The 21,649-nt window shown below is 37.2% G+C and overlaps 2 protein-coding genes across 7 annotated transcripts in view; one reads left to right on the forward strand and one right to left on the reverse strand.

Moving 5' to 3' along the window:
- pcnt (pericentrin) overlaps positions 1–5,278 on the forward strand; it is a 57,485-nt gene extending 52,207 nt beyond the window's left edge. For 5 of the 6 annotated variants that reach the window (XM_082190251.1, XM_082190254.1, XM_082190256.1 and 2 more), the window contains 6 exons: positions 292–453; positions 686–912; positions 2,718–2,803; positions 2,908–3,055; positions 3,354–3,536; positions 4,805–5,278. In XM_082190251.1, coding sequence (XP_082046377.1) covers positions 292–453; positions 686–912; positions 2,718–2,803; positions 2,908–3,055; positions 3,354–3,531 — 801 coding nt within the window. In that variant the 3' untranslated portion in view covers positions 3,532–3,536; positions 4,805–5,278. The remainder of the gene's footprint in view (positions 1–291; positions 454–685; positions 913–2,717; positions 2,804–2,907; positions 3,056–3,353; positions 3,537–4,804) is intronic. The other variant, XM_082190252.1, reaches the window with a different exon arrangement.
- Positions 5,279–7,945: 2,667 nt separating this feature from the next.
- Positions 7,946–20,903, reverse strand: atg9a (ATG9 autophagy related 9 homolog A). Its single transcript, XM_082190257.1, has 16 exons — positions 20,766–20,903; positions 20,402–20,463; positions 19,838–19,991; positions 18,954–18,997; positions 18,758–18,822; positions 18,469–18,618; positions 18,214–18,355; positions 17,226–17,974; positions 16,910–17,063; positions 13,956–14,135; positions 13,594–13,833; positions 13,143–13,378; positions 11,931–12,048; positions 11,507–11,711; positions 9,918–10,060; positions 7,946–9,149 (listed from the first exon to the last, which is right to left on the reverse strand). Exons 3-16 carry the CDS (start codon positions 19,938–19,940, stop codon positions 9,141–9,143), a joined length of 2,538 nt encoding a protein of 845 aa, XP_082046383.1. The 5' UTR covers positions 19,941–19,991; positions 20,402–20,463; positions 20,766–20,903; the 3' UTR covers positions 7,946–9,140.
- Positions 20,904–21,649: the final 746 nt, after the last annotated feature.

A 21,649-nucleotide genomic window follows, 5' to 3' on the forward strand; every position in this document is an offset into this window, starting at 1 on the left:
TTTTCTGTACAGCACTTTGGCCAACCATGGTTGCTTTATAAATAAAACTTGATTTGATTTATTAAAAACGGTGGACTGTTTCAAACAGCAAGCAAAACACAATGCAATCAATTACAAAATGTTTGCATGAGAGTGTGTAATGGTTGAAAATGGCAGAAAACTGCAGTTCATCATTTCTATGGGGTCACACATCTGCATCTCTGAGGGAATGTGTATGTGTTCATGTTTAGGATGTAAATGTTTTGATTTTAGTTGTGATGGTTGTGTGTGCATTTCTGTCTGTCCGGTCAGGTGAAGTCTCCTGTTGCAGAGCAGTGCGTGTCATCGGAGAAACTGGCCTGGCAGAAGGAAAAAGCGACTCTTCTGACTGCGTTACGAAAAGCAGAAGCTGAACTGTCAAGAGTCACAGCTAGCAATGAGAACAGACCCATCAATGATCTCTCAAACAACAAGGTAAATCACAGCATACTATCTGTCCCTATGAAGTCGTAGACCTATCTCTACTTTGAATAAAAACATCCCACATGTTACTTTACCAGTATATTTTAATGAAAAAGCTTAGGCCATTAATTGAATAAATGTCAATTAATTAATGTTTCAAGAAATTAAAGCTGACTTTATTTTTATTTTATAAATATGATTCTAAACCGTTTGAACTGCTTGCTTAATGAACTTGTTCCTGTAGGTGCAGCGGCTCTATGAGAGATACCTGCGAGCAGAGAGTTACAGGAAGTCGCTGGTGTATCAGAAGCGCTATCTGCTGCTGCTACTGGGAGGGTTTCAGGAGTGCGAGCAGGCTACGCTTGCGCTCATAGCTCGTATGGGCGCACAGCCAACGTTAAGCCAATCGCAGGTCTCCAGACCTCTAAACCGCTTCAGAACGTCTGTCAGAGTAGTCATCGCTATCTCAAGGTAAAAAAGAAAATGCCATCATGGATTCCCAACTATGTGTCTGGCAGGGTTAGTATGATGTTTGGAAAATGCTTGGGTGAAAATTCACCCCATCTATTTGCTAAATGCATGTGAACGGTGTTTAATCAGCATGTCATTGCTGGACCTTATGGTGAAAATAAACTGAAAACAAAGTTCTGACATGCAGAACTTCTCCAATCATTTAGTCCATTTGAACCTGCAAGTTAATGTTCATCTGTAGATTTCAAAATCCCAACAACCGATGGATGGATAGAACCAAGCTTCCTTACTTCCCTACCCTACGTTTTACTTGGATGCATATCAAAATATGGGAACAAAATCTGATGCTGTTACCATTTCTCTGTGACTTTAAAAGTTTAAATTGTGCTTTAAGTTTATGACTCAGGAAAATTATAGTTCCGTTTCTTAATCCTTCAAAACAAGGCTTTCCTCCATTGCCCACCAGTTATTTTTACAATGTTTTTACTGAGTATTTATGTTGTAAGACAGTTATATTAAAAGAGCAAATTCAGTATACACCTTATTGATGATGCATCATTGTGTACAGGCAAGCAGATGAGCCCAGAATATAAATGCATTTCCTCTTGTTAACGGTTTTTCCAAAGAAAACCATTATAAAGAAAATGCTTAACCATTTAGTGTGTTGCGTTCATCTGTATGTGGTATGTAACATCAATAAGGTGTATACTCAATTTGATCTTTTAATAAAACTGTTATGTTTTTCACGTTAAAGCGTTAGTTCACCCAAAAATTTACATTGTCATAATTTACCTCATGTGGTTTCAAACCATGAAGAATGCTTTCATTCATCTTCGGAACACAAATGAAGATATTTCTAATGAAATGTGAGAGATTTCGGTCCCTCCATTGACAGTATAAGCAACTACCACTTTGACGCTTCAAAAAGTTCATAAAGAGATTGTAAAAAATAATCCATATAAATTGAACTGTTTAGTTCAAATTTTCTGAAGACTCACAATCACTTTATATGATTAACAGATTTATTTTAGGCTTTTATTCACATTATAAACATTCATCGACTCACACATCAGTTGTGGTAAACAGAAGCTCAAGGATGTTCGCTTGTCCTGCGGGAACCAATGAGGTTCATTCTTGTTACGCAGCACGTTTGACCTTCCAGAAGAACCAATGAGGTTTATTCTCGTGTTGCGTAGCACGTTTGAGCTTCCACAAGAGGTTTGTTCTCACGCGTTAACCAGGTTCGGTTGAGCTTGTGTTTGTTCGCTGATCAATGTTTACATTTCAATAAAAGCTATTCAATCTGTTCATTGTATAAAGCGATCATGTCTCTTTAGAAAATTTGGACTAAACTGCTCAATTCATATGGATTAGTGATACAATCTCTCAATGAACTTTTTGAAGCGTTGTGTAGACTGTCAATGTAAGGACAGAAAGCTCTAAGATTTCATTAAAAATATTTCAATTTGTGTTCCAAAGATGAACGAAAGTCTTACGAGTTTGGAACGACATGAGGGTGAGTAATTAATGACAGAATTTTCATTTTTGGGTGAACTGTCCCTTTAAGCGTTTTAGAATGTTCTGGTGTTTTTAGTGATTGAAATACTTGAGCAGGAGCTGTATATGGATCACAAGTGTGGCAAAACTTTTTTGTTTTTGTTTTGAGAGGTGATTAAATATTTGTGGCTTGAAACAGATGAAAAATTGGCAGTTGTGTGTATGTTTTTCTCTGCAGGCCTCTGTGCTAGTCACGTGACTGAAAACTATGAATTGGTGATTTACTTATTTTCTTACCACTTTTTTAGACTGAAGTTCCTGACCAGGAAATGGCAAAGAGCTACAAAGAAAATCTCAGGCAGTGCCACCGTTAACGGAACAGGACCAAGCACAGGTTAGCAGTAACATGATTCACTTATTCAGCTGGAGTATTTAAAAGGCTTGATTTGGTAACTTAAATCATTAGTCATTCGTGTGCCGTCTTTCCTTCTCTCTTAGCTCCTGCTCTGAGGACTGAAGTGCTGAGGCCGCAGCAGACTGGAGTTGCGTTCAACTCTCCACCCACCCGTGATCTTGCCTTCGCTCAAAGGGGTGTGGTCTCGCCTCTAGTCCCACCAATCAAATCACCCTTCAGGCTGAATAATAGGTGACGTTTCTTACTACACACAATAGTGTTGATCTACACTGAAAGAAAAATCGGTGTAGAAACAATTTTCACTCAGATATTGCTGGTAAATTTCACAAATATTTACAAAGAAACGGCACATAACTTTGAATTGAATACGAAAATTTGAAGTAGAAAGAATGAAACAGTATTTTCTTGTAAAACATACTCTAATCCGTTTCATTCACAACTTCAGATGTTGTAAATTGTAGATTGTTTTTCCTTCTAATAAGCAAATAGTTTTAGTAACTTAACTCCTCTCCTATTCTCTTACTCCAAGAATGTACACAAGTTCTGTGCCGGGACCAGCTGAACGCTCCTTCAGCTCTTCCCAAGATCAGGAACGTTCCCTCACAGAGTATATTCAACATCTGGAGACTGTCCAGCAGCGTCTGGGAGCCAGTCATCCAGGTAGGATGAGGCCAGTGGAAACAATACTGTCACCATCTCAATCTTAACTGCTGTAAGAAAATTGCAACTAATAAGTTCATTCAAAAGCACTTGTGGAATCATGTTGATTACCATAGCAAACAATTTTCTGTACATAAAAAAAAAAAAAAAGGCACATTGACAAAAGTCTATACATTTTCAAAAGTGCATTATCGTTTAAAAGTTTGGGGTTGGTAAGATTTTTTTTTTTTAAATGTATTTGAAAAGTATCTTATGTTTACCAAGGCAGCATTTATTTGATCAAAAATAGGAAAAACTGTAAATATTGTGAACGATTACAATTTAAAATAGCTTTTTTCTGTTTTAATATTTTGAAATGTGACTTATTCCTGTGATGGCGAAGCTGAATTGTCAGCATCATTACTCCAGCCTTCAGTGTCACATGATCCTTCAGAAATCACTCTAATATGCTGATTTGCTGCTCAAGAAACATTTATTACTAATGTTGAAAACAGCTGTACTGCTTAATATTATTGTGGAAACCGTTCGTTTTTTATGGTTTTTTGATGAACAGAATAAATAAAAAAATAGCATTTATTTGAAATGGAAATCTTTTGTAAGTCAATTTTAAATGCTGTAAAAAATAAAATAAAATAAAACAAATAAAAAACTTACTGACTGCAAGCTTTTAAACAGTAGTATATATTTTGAATTATGTATTTATTGTCTGAATGAACCCGGAATATTTCAGAAGAAAAAATTGCACTGACCTCTACTGGACAACTGAAGCATGTCACTCTATAATTGTGGTCTTGCATTCAAATGGTAGTGGAATTGACATATAAACAAACTTAGACCTTGTTTTTGAAACTGATTACACAAGACGGTTCGTTTTTTTGTTTTACTATGATCCCTATTAACACTGATGGTGAAAGGATCCAAAACGTTTAATGAAATAATGGCCATTTGTGACTTCTGACCTTACCATCTTACAGTCCCCAGAGCGGACAGGAGGCATAGCCTCCCCGATACCATGAGCTTTCGGCAGAAGTGGTTTCTAGAAAATAGAACCTGGCTGTATTTGAGTTGTTTGGCACCGGGGTCCATGTGGCCTTTAGGTGAGTGACGGTCTGGCCTGATTTCCATATTACCCAGTCACAGGAGTTCAAAGACAAATTCACCTTCTTGTGTGATCAGTCACGTTCTGGATATTCTTGTTTCACAGAGGTGTGCATGCCTGTTTGTCTGCACGAATACTCCATTGTGTTGCGGTTGGCAGGTTAGGCATATGCAGTGCTGATGTCATTTCTAATCATGTTTTTATTTTATTCATTTTTATAGGTTCACCACCAATGCTTCCATATGCCAGAAAATCTGACCGATGAATGAAGAAATCTGATCACTTGTGCCAGTCTGTGTTTAAATTAGTTGTATTTTTTTTTTTTTTACATTCATAAATGGCTTTTAATTGCTGTCTTTGTGTTGTTGTTGTCATACATTTCCATTTTAGCTAAAACAATATCACCAATAACGTGTTATTATTATTGTTTTGCAACCAGTGCTATTTAGTTATTTTTTCACTTTTTTTTTGTTAACAATTTTGATTGGTCTGTAAATGTTCAGTTTATATTCTTTTTTTTACATGTTGTCCACAGAAAGCATTTAAGACTTTGCACTTGAATTTGTGATTTTTATTTTATTTTAATGGATGTCACTGTTTAAATGCACTTGGTTGGACATGTTTTGTAAAATGTTTTATATTGCCTTTTTTATGGACGGTGTTTCTATAAAAATCAATAAATATTTTAATCTAAATTGAGATTTGTGTGTCATTTCTATTAAAATACTAGGAGTAATGTTAGCTCTTCTAAAGTTATTCATTGTATTTGTACTAAATTTAATGTGTGCTTTCAATTTTAACCCTCTGTTGCACCTCTTAGTAATAAACCATTTTTTTTTTTGCTTTGCAAGCACATGATGCATATAAAATGGTTAATAATGAAAGGAAGACTGAGTAAACCAATGAGAAGCGCTTTTTTCTGTATGTAAGTAATGAAGCCAGTTTTACGCATTAATTTTGTCTGGACTTTTTCAGTAATGAGGACTGTTTTATGCAAGTTGTCACAATGCACAAATATTTCGCGTGTCTGTAGTAGTTGTCTCCAATTACAATGACAAATAATTTATTGTTGTTATTTTACTCTAATCGTAAAACACTTTGACACATCGTTTTTTTCCATAATTACTATTGGTCAACCTTTACGCCTGTCTGTGGGTTTTGCAAATAATTAACCAATGAAAAGTATGAACAAGAGCTTGAGACTAAACCTCGTAACTCCATTGGATCCTCAAACTGTCGGTCAAAACCTCAAAACTCCGCCCTGCTTCTGTGCCGCACGGACGTCTCTGCTTGCTTACAATGCAAAGGTAAACGAAAAACTGATTGTTTGAGTAAGTACGGGGTTTTCTATACTCAAGATAATGTGGAGGATAGTTTCTTAGTCTAGCATTTGTCGACTCACAAGTAATGTCTTAAAACAGCCTAACAGAAAAAAACTGAGCACCCACATACATAGCATAGCTATTCTAATGACGAACAAAACTCGTAACGTTAGGCCTATGTCCGATGTTCGCTGGTCAAAATCCTCGTTACCCCATTTGAACTTGATTTTGGTAAAATGTTAATAATATAATGACGCATGCAAGTGTCTGACCATAAAAAAAGCCTTTGACAACACGTGTTCAATTATTTAAAAAGTGTAAAGTGTTTTTTGTTCCCATTTCTTGATTTTGCACACGAGGTTTATAGGCAGGGGCATCGGACTGGGGGTAAAACCAGTTCTGATTACCAGGGCCCCAAGGGGAGAGAGGGCCCTTGAAAAGTCTGAAATATATTTTATTTTACCCGGATATTTTCATTTCCTAATTAAATTTCCTAATGGATGTCAGATGAAATCTAAAATTGGTGTATTGGCTGAATAACTTGGTTGAGTGACTGATTGGTCCCACCCTTTGCTAATGCCCCAAATGGTTTAGTCCATCTGCACGCATTTTGTTTATGTTAGTAGTTAGTTGAGCATCTGGTGGAGCGCAAACTTCTGCTGTAGAAATGTCTTTCTCAAAGAAAGCCAAATCAGACCACCAAAAAAGAAAGGAAAGACAGGAGAAGGAAAGAAAACAAAATGAGAGAAAACAATTGGTAACTGACTTTTTTTCAAAGAAAGGTGAGCACAAACTAGAACACGAAATCTATAGCAGCTAGGCGCTTGAATCGATCGCGATCGTTAGTGCTAATAATGAACTGAGACAACCCATTGAAAGAGCAGAACATGATAATTTGGTTATACATGTAATCTGAGATAAAGGCTAAATAAATAAACTGTACACTAACAATGTTGTTTGCATACAACACACCATTATAATAGTCTAAATTGAAACCTGTTTAATTTTAAATTAATAGGCTATAATATCTCAAATTAGCAATAATTAGCTATTTTATAGCCTACATTGGGAGTTATATATACAAATTGAGGAACATGGGGGCCCATCAGGACTGCCTATGCATAGGGCCCGGGATCTTGTGCTACGCCCCTGTTTATAGGGGGTCCCAAAAATGTATTTTGCCTGTCACAATGTGAGGTAAATCCGGCAGAGTGCATGAACGCCATCTGGATCCGACTGAAAAGTGAGTGGTGTTTAGATCATAGATACACATTTGCTAATACAGTGTGTGTGTTAAGATCAATTTAACAGAATTCTGAACACCGCGCGGCGACATGCCACTGCGCATGCGCTGAAATTACGTTCTGAATAGATGAAATGCAGACGAATAACTAATCGAATTGCGACGTTTAAGTTAGGGCACATACTTACAGATATTTTCAAAATCTGAAACCGGATTGTGGTTATTGTTATTGATAAAAATTAGGAAACATGTTTTTTATACTATATTCTATAACGTTAGTGCTAGCTGTAGTTCATCTCACGTTGAGCGTTTGATGTTGTTCATACCCCACCTTTTCACTACGCATTGTAGTGTAGCATATATCATTTCTTTGTTGTTTACTTAAGAGTTGTTTTGACAAGGTGATATTGATGGAGAAAATAGGGGGCGTTCTACTCACTCTACAGAGCCCGGATAGCTCAGTCGGTAGAGCATCAGACTTTTAATCTGAGGGTCCAGGGTTCAAGTCCCTGTTCGGGCGGAAAAAATTTTCATCGCTTTTATTAACGAAAAATGTATGTGGTCGTTTGATTTTCAACCCTTTAATTCTCGAACAGTTGTTCTAAAGAGGTTTGCATTCAAAATCATATCTATTTCTTTTTTTGAATCCGTTATGAAACCATTCTTGAGCAGAAAATTACATAATGGCATCCCTAAATGCATTATTTACCCCATGGATGATTTTATTTTTGCCACAGTATTTGCACTTTGACACTTAAAAAAAAAAAAAAAAACTGTCTGAAATTAAAATATACACAAACTATTAAATACATTTATTGATGCATTTTAAACTGTACAAAATGTAAATATACAACAGCCTAAAAACTGAAAACGAAAGAAAATGGAAAATGCACAGTTGCAGTTGGTAGATTAGGTAAGGGCACAGAAGCATTTCACAGGCCAATTATTACAAACACATACCAGTATAAAGGTCAAGGGTCATGCACAATTTGCACCTTGAACAATCTCTATGCAAGCACAATGTAGCTCACAAGCAGTGGGAGATATGAGAAATGGTGTCAGTTTAAGTGAAACAATGTACACTTTTGCCATTTTATGCATTGATGGTCTATGAACGAGATCCAACATCTTTGCAGTCACACAATATTACACAAAGGTTAGTCAACTTCCTTTTAGCAGTTATGGGTTTGAGGATGGAAGGTGCAGCTGTCAATCACCCAAAAAAGTGTCATGCACTTTTTGGGCAACTTCAGTGCCAAAAACAAGCCGGTCCTGAGGTATCTGGAATATATAATGCTTATCCTATAGACAGAAATATACAACTTCGTTTAAAACTGCATGTTTATAAAAACAAATCTGGTTTGCCCACTGCCTTTGTGTCATCCTTTGCATCTGAAAAATGATAAAGTGCATTCTTGTTTGATATTGTGCAAATAATAAAACTTAAAGAGCATGCATTATTTTTACAGTGCCATGCTTGAATGATCTTCAGTGGTTTTCCCCCCTCACAGATATCTGGGATTGACAATAAAATCTAATTTTGCAAAGCGTTAAAGTTCATAATGGCACATTGCATGTTATAAATATTTCTTCATCCTATCAAAACTATTCAAATTAGCTCAGAAATTCTAAGCACAAACTTCTTGCATCAACACCGACCTGTACTTTTTGACGAGAACAGAAATGTCAAGGTCACAACTGAGTGCAATATAATGGCAAAAAAAAAAATGTACAGAATCAGTTTTGCACCTTTAATCAAGTGGATCAATATGTAATATGTATGAATCATATAATATTTTGATGATGTACTAAGAAGCTCAAACCATTGTAATGCATTTGAAATTTTAGTACGATGCCACGATGTGGCATAATGATTAAGCTTGGAATCTCGAGTTCTATCCAGGAGGAAATAATTATGACTTTTGTGATCAGTGTCCAAAAGAAAATGGATGGTGCGAGTCTCTCTTGTATACTTCATTGACGATATACCTGTTAAGTCACCTAGAAGAAAAAAAGAACACAGAAATAAATATTAGGAATCCAACGCAGATCAATGCTGCTTCCAAGTGTGCCACACAAGCAGGGTTGCCAGGTCTGCGCAACTAAACTAGCCCAATGGCCAATCAAAATTAGCCCAGTGTGCATTTCTCCCAAATAACCCCCAAAAAAAAAAAAATCAAAACCATGGCAACAATTTAAAAGTATCCCTGAAAACCCTGCAAGTCCTGAAAGGGTAGCCAAAACATTTTGATCGCCCCCTGGTGGCTGGCTGCAGTATAGGTCATAAACCCCACCCTCTCCATGAAACGAATCGGACGTGAGCCAAAAAATAAAATGACACTTGAAATAAATTTTTCCCAAAGACATTTTCTGTCATTTTAGGAAGTTCTTATCGAACTGACGTATGTTCAAGTGTTTTTGGTTTTAGCTAATTATGTGATGCTATAAAAAAGGGGTGTGGCATCATCACCAGTGGAATTCTTTCAGGAGTTTTGGTAAGAGATGAGGTTTAACAAGGTGTATCTTTTAATTTTCCATAACTGATTTTTTGTTTCGTATTGACAAAATGAGTTGTTTAAAAAGTTCAGGGGGGTGTGCTTGCAATTGAGTCTGTGGGAATATGGGCAAGACCTTGATACTGTGGCTCCACTGCCCAATCACTACTGTGCAGACTTTGCCTCCAAATGATGTCATCAGCACAAGATGGCAGTGGCTATTTCTGTGATATTTTGGCTTCATTTTTCTACGGTTTACAGTCTATGGTTATACCTTATGGATGTGTGGCGGTTGATCATCCTCAGCCCCCTCCTCGGGCACTGGGTCGTGATGCCGGCCTATTTGGTTCTCCTCAGACCAGCCGCCCATAGGCATACGAGGTGTCCTCTGGACTCGAAAGCTTCCAGAAGCAGGATCTGCGGGAGACAGAGATTGTCGCTCATGTAAAGACTATGGCAGTGTTGTGCCTGAACGCGTTCATTGAACGATAGTTCATGAACTCGTTCATATTTTGGGCGAACGTGAACTGAACGTACTCTATTACTGCCTGATGAACGTTACTGTGAACTCGTTCATTCTGGTGTCTGTGAACGGCACGCTCTCTCAGTTTAACTTCGTTCAAAAGGGTGCAAGATTTCTATAGAAATGTATTTGTCCCGTTCGGAACCTCCGTTGTCCCGTTTATTGACGCTGATCTAACCACTGATGTATGACTGAATCTGATACAACAGCAACACGGCACTTGATCACGACACCGGTCATCATCCAATCACAGTTCACACTCACGCGCATCAGACCATACGAATAACAAACTCTAAATTGAGAATTAATGATTATTTTGGGACAAATCATTGTTTGATTTGCGCACAGAATCCTCCGCAGTCTGGTCGCTTCGATCCGGACTCGCGCTAACGGCAAATCCCTTTCACTGTCCGACTGGGTTTTGATTTCGGCAAATCAGTTTTAACCAATTCAAACAACGTGATTATTGTGAGTCCAACATACACCCAGCCACGCAAGAAAGCATGAAATCGTCCTGAGGGAATAATATACTGATGTGATTTTCTGCCCAAGAAACATTTCTGATTATTATTAATGTAAAAAATAAAAATAAAATCTGGATTCTTTGATGAATAAAAGGCTCAAAGTAAATTTATCAGAAATAAAAAAAACGTAACCTTATAAATGTACTTGCTGAATAAAAGTAGGCTATTCATTTCTTTAATTTCTTTAAAAGTAGTGTATAATTACACAAGCGTTCTATTTCAGATAAATGCTATTATTTTGAACTATGGTTTGTGTGTAATATGACTTTAATCAAAACAAATGTGTTGTCTGAAAACCTTTTAAACACATACGAACCTGAAATGACATAGGCCTACTGTGTTATGTTGGCCTAGCCTATAGCCTACAAATATTTTGAGTGTCCCTCATTTTCCTGTAAAGAACCATGCACGATTGTCCCGCATTTGTTTAGTTGGCAACCCTACCCTCAATGCTATGTAAACCCTGGTTGGATAAGAATTTTAAAATTGGAATGAAGATGAAATCTGACGCATAGTTTCAGTGTTAAAACTGATAACATAATTGCTGTCTGTGGTTTTATATGGGCAGTGGCAATAATTTTGAAAAATAATAGCTCGCAGCAACTTATGGAAAAAAGAACTGAACTAGTTCATTTTTTGGAACTGTGAACTTTAGTTCAAAATTTTGAAGTTTGAACTATGAACTGAACTAGTTCATTTTAAAATTTGTGAACTGAACTTTGAACTAGTTCATGTAGAAAGTGAACTTTCCCAACACTGGACTATGGAGGGGTCGTATTGTCGTTCTTGTGATCTGCGAACAGTCATTTCTAGTACCTGAGGTTCCGTCGAAGCGTCGCTGGCTGCCGCTGTGATGTGCTGCCCCCTGCTGGTGTGAGCTGGTGGCACTAGGGAAAGTACTGGAACGGGGGAAGTTGCGAGCAGCTTCCATGTCTTCATTGACACTCTCACTGCTCTCGTCACTCTCCTGTCTGTGCCAGGTGTGTCGAGACAGCTCACCTCGCGATTGCTGCTTATGCATCTACATACACATTCAATCTAGTTACTAATCTTCAGGTGCAGACTGACATTTTTCAACAGAACCAGACAAAACATCACTAACGCTTTTGGTTAATTGGTTGATTTGGATGGATTAGAAAAGGAATAGCAGATAACAATGCGAATTGTAGGTAGTGGGAAAAAAAGCTTCTGCTAAATTCCATACATGTATAGTAGAATCAATAGATTTTTGTTGCTTTACCTCATGAATGTAGAGAGCATGGATGCTCATCTCTGTGGAGGCGTATTCTGATAGGATCATACTGGTTAGCTGGCCTTCCCAGGCACTACTGCCAGAGCTGATGGTACGGGCATCAGTGCTAGACAAGGACAATCCAAGAGTTACGAGGGAGAACAAATGAACGGTATAATGATAGTCAAATAATTTTTACACAGACAGGGACAATTTAAAAATGATTCCAGCTATACAGATCAATATACTGCCATTAAAAAGGTTGGAATAGATTAAAAAAAAAAGTTTTTGAAAGAAGTCTCTTGTACTCACCAAGGCTGCATTTATTTGATACAATTTTTAAACGGTAATATTATGAAATATTATTACAATTGATTCTATTTTAAAATATTTAAAAATGTTACTTATTCTCGGTGATGCAAAGCTGAGTTTTCAGCATCAATACTGCATCATTGTCACATGATCCTTCATAAATCATTCTAAAATGCTGATTTGGTGCTCAGAAACATTTCTTATTATTGTCAACAAACAGCTTAATATTTTTGTGGAAACCATGATGCATTGTTTTTCAGTATTATTTGATGAATAGAAAGTTCAAAAGAGCAGCATTTATTTGAAATAGAAATCTTTTGTAGCATTAAAAATGTATTTACTGCCACTTTTAATCAATTTAATGCACCCTTGCTGAATAAAAGTATTTATGTATTTATTTATTTTTTAAATAATACTGACCAAACTTTTGGACAATAGCATATACAGATCACCAATTCTGAAGTTGTAAATGTGTGGTTGTCATTGTATCTAAATATTTTGTCAAAATTGCTATTTAAAAAAAGTATGTGATTCTATCAAGCTGTATTAATTTGGCTTCCCTCTTAATAAGAAATCTTTAAGAAAAAAAACCTTAACCGGACTCAATCACAAATAATTGCGCACACATTTTCTCAACAGGTGTGTATGTACATAAATTTTAACTATCTAAATTTTTATTTTAACATAAAGCGCATTCCGCACAACAAAATGTCTAGTGTGCCGTTCAGAAAATCAATTAAAACACAATTAATGTCCTTAATTTAGGCTTAGAATACACAAGAAAAAAAAGAAAATTAAAACTGAATAAGTATATAATTATTAATAATAATATTTTATAACAACACATGACTATTAGTATATCATATAGGGTATGTTAATGATTATATTACACTTTAATTGAATCATTACCCAGAGCCTGTCATTGCTCGCCCAGTCACCACAGCTGGATGGTCCTGTCGTGGCAGTCTGGCGGATGGGTAGCTGCCTCGGAGGTGTAGACTCGTACTGACCGGAGAGAGGGATCGGAGGGCAGAAGCTCCCTCACTCACTCCAATGGACACAGGATGGATGGAGCCCTCTCGACCCAGATGAAGCGAGGCCAGGGAAGGGGGTCCTATCAGGAGATTTGCAATAAGACTGCGAGGCTGAAATGAAAAAATAACCAAAATTAGACCTTTTAAAAAAAAAGAATCCATCCAGTTATTTGTATAATCATATTGTATTTTAACTTAAAAGTGGGTTTTCTACTTGGTCCATTTTTCAATCATAGTGACTAATAATATGAAGTAATAATAAAAGATAATATATCATATTAAATGTAATAATCTGATAGCTTTTGGCAGTCCAGTCATTTGAATACCTCTGAATCAGACTGTAGTGAATGGGTTGATTGAAAGACAGGATTCTCTGCTATGATTCCCTGCTGTCCTCCGGCGGCCTCGCGGTGCACCTTCTCTTTCAGAAGACTGATGAAATGTGTGCTCTCCCGAGGGGGCTGCCAGTGTGGATTTGTGATCGCAAAGTGCATGAGTGACAGTTCTGTCTTCCCGTCTTCTGCCTGCTGATAGATGGAGGCCTCTGTTTTCCCAGCAGACATCCACTGTAGTGGACCAAAAACAACATCAGAGTCAGCAATAAAGAGAGAACTAGGATGATACATCTATCTATTAAAAAAAGTACAATAATGAAACTAAGTGGAAATGTAAAAAAGGTTTCACTTACTGCAGGATGACCATGTTGACGGACATCCATCTGTGCAAAAGAGCAAGTATCACCCACACCGACCACATCCACAGTAAAGTTTCGGAAAAAATCTATGATCTCCAGAGATTTGCGGCGCAAGCAGAAAATGAGAATGAAGGGAGTGATGACAGGACTCAAAAGCTCCTCAAGAATAAACACCTACAAAAACAAGAGATTAATGAAATGAAAATCTATTTTCTAACTGCATGTTGTTGATTGAATTGTGAATAGATCACGATTTCATTTTTTTTTTTTTTTTTTTACACAATTTTTTATCAAAATGTCATAACTCAATCTTCTGGTCTGGTCTTCAATGATTGCCAAAGTTAGTGTTAACTGAGGTTAATTTATTAATTTGATTAATTATTTAACTGCTTGATTATTGTTTATTTATTAATCACATTCAGAAGGGGACTCAACAAAACTCCCAAAATGTAATTTGCTAGTCTGGCTAACACCAGACCAAGCTCAATCTTTCAAGAACATTAGTCTAGGCTCTAGGGAGTCTGAGACTCCGGTCTGGGGAGTCTGCTATGTATTTTCTACTGCACAAGAGGCGTGATCAATGGGCATAGTTCAAATGACTCTGTATGCAATTGGATAGTCCTTCAACCAATCAGACCAACGATCCAGGTGACATACTTTGCAGCTAAAACTCCAGGCAGGAAACGTGGCAACAAAGTGTTGTTTTGGAGCATTGATCAGCGGTTTGCAGAAGCTGCAATGGCATCAAACGATTTTTGCAGGTTGTGCAAAAAAAAAACATGAAAGTGAGTGGCATTTACACCCACTCGAGCGATTTGTTTGCTAAACTAAAGCCACTGAGCATCGTCGAGAGGTTAAAAAGAATTGGATTGGATTAAACCCGCTAATAGCGTGCCAGGTGGATAAGCCAGTTTGTGATTGGTCCCCGCAAATTATTTGTAACGGAAGCAGGACAGAAGAATGTACAGGTTTCCAGCCTGAGCTGCAGGGCGAAATCAAATCGCCAGCAGATCGGGCTGGGTTTACCCAGTCTAGTCATTTGCACTATTTAAATGGCATTATCGTCACCATAATCATGTCTTGATTCTGTAATGTATAGCATGTTGTGTATCAAAAACTAAAATGAATTTTTTGGTCCTTTTGATTTTTATTTTAGTTACAAAGTTATAAAACTGTAATTATGTTTCTCCAAATGTAATTTTTATTTCAGTTAACAAAAATGTTATCGTTTGGTTTTCATTAAGATGCTTCGAAAAAAGGCACTGGTTAATATCGGGAATACCACGGGAATACCACAGACGTTAGTAACTATCGACCAATAAGTCTAGTTCCGGTAATGTCAAAAATACTAGAAAAAATTGTTTCAGAACAGCTAACTAAATATTTAGAAACACATCAGTATATACACCCTCAACAGTATGGTTTCAGACAGAACCATTCTACTGAATCAGCCATCTGCGCATTATTGGAAAATATAGTGCAGCCGCCTGATAAAGGAAACATCGTGGGTGCAGTATTCCTGGACTTAAAGAGGGCATTCGATACAGTAAACCATAGCCGTCTTATCTCAAAACTGTCATCTTATAATACGTCACACCAGGCATTATCATGGTTCGAGTCATACTTACAGGGTCGAGAACAATGTGTAGTTATTGATCATGTAAAATCTGCCCCATGTAAAATTAAGACCGGAATCCCTCAGGGAACCATACTGGGGCCTGTTCTCTTCAGCCTGTATGTGAACGAGCTGCCTGAAGTTGGCCTTCAGATGTATGCCGATGACACTGTGGTTTATGTGTCCGGCAAAAACCCTATTGTTATCGGCAGTACACTGACCAAAAGTCTTGAGAAAGTATTTAATTGGCTAAACAAATCATGTTTAACACTTAATCTGAGGAAAACTAAATCTATGTGTTTTTCTATAACAAGAACGCGGATAATAAATGACCTTAACATTAAAATGAATGGTGAACTCATCGATCAGGTAGAACAAGAAAAATATTTAGGAGTGAGTTTAGATTCTCAGCTAAATTTTAAAAGAAAAATAAAGGCCAGTATGAACTGTTTCAGAATGACCAGGAGCGGTCTAACATTTGAAATGTGCTCATGTCTTTCTGAACACTATGATCCTGTCCCACCTGTCGTACTGCACCACTGTTTGGTCCCAGACTAGCCAAACTACCCTAAAGCCTATTGAGAGGCTTTATAACCGTGCCCTAAAAATTTTAGATAAAAAGCCCATTCGATTCCATCACTGTTACATTTTAAGTAAACATAAAATCTTAAACTTTGTTCATTTTGTTAATCTTAGACACAAAGTTGTTTTTTAAATGTTTGATTGGACTTGCACCTGAGCCACTTTGTAAATTGGTGAACAGGCTGGAATCCTCCAGATCAACAAGAGCTGCTACATGTGGAGACTGTAAAGTTCCATTTTGTAAAACATCTTTTGCACAAAATGTTTTTTCTGTGAAAGGAGCCAATCTGTGGAACTGGCTTCCTGCAAATATAAAGACTTTAACTAAACTGTCCACCTTTAAAAAACTGACAAAAGCCTGGTTCATACAGCAGCAGCAGTGTGATCATGCCATATGAGATGTATAGCTGTGTGTATGTGAGGTGTGCATCTGTGTGAGTTCGAGTGAATGTGTTTATTTACTACACTTATTTGTATTGGTGCTAACTGGTTTCTGGACATTTTATTGTATTGACTGTAAAAAAATAAAATAATCTTTTTTTATTATCTTAACTGTTAAAAGCCCTTCTAAGGACAGGTGTTGCGAATTAGCCATGGCTATAAACACTGTGATACAGGCATCGGATTGTTCTTTATGTAATAATCTATGTTTTTTGTATCTGTCCCTATTCAAATAAACAACAAATAAAAATAATAACACACTGGTGTTGGGTGCAAATAGAAGAATTTCTTTAACTGCTGCATGACTTACAGCCTTGTACTGAAAGAGCTGTGCGAACTCGTCTCTGGTCTCATAGCGGTGGGCATTACCCTGCCAATGATCAGGCATGTAGTGAATCTGTGCCAGGATCACTTTAAGCAGCTGCTCTGGACAGAACACCATATGCTTGTCTGGGATAAATGACCTGGGGCAGAAAAAAGAGGAAAGAATGAGCACAAAACTGTTCAAAGTCAAATCTCACCAGTAAATAAGATGTACAAAAATGTCCAAAGGCTTAGTTCAAGTGATCTCTTAAATCTTGGTCACTCTTAGCTGTAAAATACTATCTTTTCCTCTCTTTGCGCACCTGCAGACTGTGATGCCGACCCCAAGTAATGTGATACTGCTGAGCACGTGCTCCACAGCCAATACATCTTCATCATAAATAGTCAAAGCAATCAAAACCGCAAGTATGGAGCCAGCAAAGAATGCCACGTTCTTGGCCACCACCGTCAGTAATGGTGACATGAAGCAGTTCATGTACTTCGAGGAGGCCTTGTAGCCCTTGCTGAGGCGTGACATCAGCTCATGGTCTAGTTCATTGAAGTGTCTGAGGTAAAAACGGCCATACAGAGACCAACATCGAGCACCCAGGCTTCCCGGCTCACGCTTGATCACCTCAGTGTAGCTGAAGAACGCGTAGAGAATCTGCCAAATCAGGATAACTGGACACAAGAGAAGGTTGGCGATTCCAATCCACAAGATCCGTGAGCTCAGACGATCTGCTAGCTCTAATCGGTTCCCTCCACGTTTGTACTCTGATTTCAAACTCCACTCGTTTTCAAAAAGAGATCCAGGGCCCCAGAAGAAAATCAACTCAAAGTTATACTTGAGGCCACGGGTGTAAAAAACAGTGTCGCCCAGCAGAGGCAAACGAAAGCGCACAGGAAGAAGTGACTTATTGACCATAGCGACCATGTAGTTTTTGAACCGCAGTATGCGATGGTAGATGTCAAGCTCTGTCAGTTCTTTTTTGTGGATGCAAATCTGGTGCTCCTTCTGTATCTCAACAATCCTTGCCTGCACCTCCTGCCAGGTAAAATAAGGAAGGTCCGCCTACCAAAAGAAAAGGGCTGATTAAACATTTAAATAGGTTGAATAATAGAATTTCATCAGTTCCTCTGGTACGTTTTCTCTGAAAATTATCAGCAATTTAAGCGGCTCACTGGCATCAAGAAGACAGCAAGAACTCATAAAAGTGGAGTATGCATGCTTTCTTCCAGTGCTGACTCAAACGTCTGTAGAACCAAAACATTTTAGAAAATGTGCTATAGTGAGTTAGCAGAAAAGCTCACCGTGGACATTTTCAGGGCATTAATGTAAAACGATCTGATCTCCCAGTAGCAACAGATGTTGTAGAAGAACTTGATGAGACGGTGGAGCCAAAAGACCCCTGATATGATAAGGATGAAGATGACCGAAACATTGTCACGGATCCTAAAACATACGTTAACAAAGGATGGTTTGATTTATGATGGATTATACTGATACAGTAGTAAGAAGCAATAACATTAACACCACATTAGTGACATTTAATATATAAAATATACCGAGCACTGCACTCGTCCACTGGTAGAAACGCATCGGGCAGCGTAACCTTTGAGGAGTCAGTGTGATTAACAAACTTGTTGGCAAAAAGGATGTCATAGTCCACACAGTTAGCCAGGAACACTGTGAATGCCACCACAAACACCAGTTGCCTAGAATAATAAGTGGAAAAATGACATGACAATTCAGAAGGGTAAATTAATGTGATCACTGATCTGTTGTTAACAGACAATACTTATTTGTCCTATCACTACAAAAAATGTCATGTTTAATAAATGAATTGATACTTACACAAGCTCAAATATTTCACCCAGCAGCATACAAGTAAATCCATTCTTCTGGTGTAGATTATAGACTTATTAAATGTTAAGAAAAATATAAGACATGTTGACTGCAATTAATAATTTGAGGTCAATCTACTTGATCTAACATTTGAAAATCTATTTAACCCATAAACAAGCAATTCATTTCAGTGTGCAAAGGATATTCTCTGGAAGAAAAGGTCTAGATTTTCGATGTGGTGCCACGGAGCTGCAATAAACAAATGTATTTATGAAAAAATGGAAAAACAACATGGAAAAATGTAGTTATGGTGTCTATGGTAAGAAACCTGTGCATATCCATTGCTCATTTAACCCACATCAAGGGTTAGTTCATCCAAAAATGAAAATTCTGTCATTATTTACTCATCCTCATGTCATTCCAATCCCTTAAGACTTCCATTCATCTTCAGAACACAAATGAAGATCTTTTTAATGAAATCTGAGGTATTTCTGTCCCTCCACTGACAGCCTATGCAACTACCCCTTTCAAGCCCCAGAAAGGTAGTAAAGACATCATTAAAGTAATCCATGTGACTCCAGTGGCTTAATTTTATGAAACAACGCAAGTATGCGTTGTGGTTCTCTCGTGAACGCGTGTTGGAGATTAATATGTTGAAAATAAAGTGTAAAATTTTTTTCGCACAAATAAAGCTCTCGCGTTTTAAATTAATATTAGCAATCTGCCGATTGTGTTATATTGTGTTTATACTGTTATATTAAAATTTTATTTATTTTTATATTTTACAAATGTAATATTTTGTAATCAAAAGTATTTGTTTATTTAAATCACAATTTATTTATTTGTTTATTAGTTGAAACTTTTTTTTATCACTTCTTTATCTTTATATTTTTTACACTACTTTTCTCTAACCTCTTCCACAGACCCCTAGCACTCCATTGTGGCTCCCTGGGAATCCCCAGACCCCAGCTTGAAAACCTCTTATTTAAAGCAAGGTTGCCAAAAGAATAAAAGCATATGATTCTGTCATACAATAGACATACACACTATATGGCACTGTTGCTTTATTTAAATTATTGTGGATCTTACATTTGGATCCCTCTGGAACATGCACCAGTAGATTCTCTTCTCCGGGAGGGGAGTCGCTGTAGGACGCCTCCAGGCGCTGGTACTCTGTATCAAAGTGGGCCATCCCGCTGTCAGACCCCAAATCTCCTGTCACACACTATCCCTTCTAGTGCCTCTGGATTAAAAGAACACTTATTATAAGCAACCTACTGGGGTATGACACAAAACATGATAGAATAAGTGTGGTCTAATTTGTATTTTCAGGTCATTCAAGTATATATAAACGTGACAGGCTGTACTTAAAAAATACCCAGCCCACAAAAACATCATTGCACAACAGCAGTGGGCCCACGCTCATTATATGATTCACGGTATAATAAACCAATAAAAGAACACACTCACCAAAATATATTATGTTTAAATCACTGGATTTTGTTGCCATTACATAAGCAGTTTTAAAAACAAGTGCTGGACTAGTTTGACAGCTTTGTCAAATATGCCAACCTCTCAGAAACAAACAATGCTATCTGAAGGAACGTCTCTGCATTTAAAAATATAACACGGTTTATTACAAGATCATCTTACCTTGTGCCTCCCTCCATTTCATTTATGAAACCAAAACGACTACGGGACCAATTATGCTCTTCCTATAGATGAAAGCGCAAAAAACATAAACACATTCAGTCCATTCTTGCAAGAGGCACAAAACAGAGCACAGTCGCATAGTCTCCTTTAGTAGGCTTATATATTATCCTTAAATTACTTTTAATACTTTACTTAAAATAACTAATGTGTGTTATTATCCTTGACAGGAGGCAACCAGCTATTTATTTCTGTCAACAGAAGCCTGAGGAAAATATGAGATGCGCGTCACATTGAGAAACACCTACCTATGCAGCAACAAACAGGCGATTCGTTATTCAGAAAAATTATTTAGATGAAATCTTACCTCACTCGAATGTGAGCAGCGGTGATTTATGATTCGCAACCTGCTATAAATGGCAAGTTCTCTTTTGTTTTCCAATTTGAAGCATTTTTGGTTTCGATTCTTGACGCACGGTATGGAGGCCGCGTCCACTGTGTGACACATTTGCTGTCCAATCAGAAGCAGGTTTTCGGTGTAAACGAGCCAATGGCATTAGGAGGCGGTTCTTCTTTTAGATAATACCGCAAACAACATCCATCCCAATAACACAGAATAAATACACAGAAATAATTAATCGTACCTGAATATTTAAATTACACTGAGGGTTAAACATTAAAAAGTGATTAATCACAGATGGTTGTATTTTACAGGACAACAAATTAAAGGGATAATTCACCCAAAAATGAAAATTCTGTCATTTACTCACCCTCAAGTTGTATCAAACCTGTATGAATTTCTTTTTTCTGCTGAACACAAAAGAAGATATTTTGAAAAAATGTCTGTAACCAAACAGTTGATGGACCCCATTGACTTCCATAGTATTTTTTTTTTCCTACTATGGAAGTCATTGGGGTCCATCAACTGTTTGGTTACAGACATTTTTCAAAATATCTTCTTTTGTGTTCAGCAGAAAAAAGAAATTCATACAGGTTTGAAACAACTTAAGGGAGAGTAAATTATGACAGAATTTTCATTTTTGGGTGAACTATCCCTTTAAGCACTTTGCAGAATAATATTTTGAGGGAACAAGAAACAACAGAGATGATAAAGTTATCAAGCAGTTCAAAAGGCCAAATCACGACATTGTAGTAATGTTTACACCCACCTGTATTATACAATGGCTCCACCTTGTGGCTAGTTGTTACATGAAAAAATAACTGAATGGTACAATGTCTGCTTAAATCATT

The sequence above is a fragment of the Leuciscus leuciscus genome, assembly GCF_965113295.1.
Source record: "Leuciscus leuciscus genome assembly, chromosome: 14".
Lineage (NCBI taxonomy): Eukaryota > Metazoa > Chordata > Actinopteri > Cypriniformes > Leuciscidae > Leuciscus > Leuciscus leuciscus.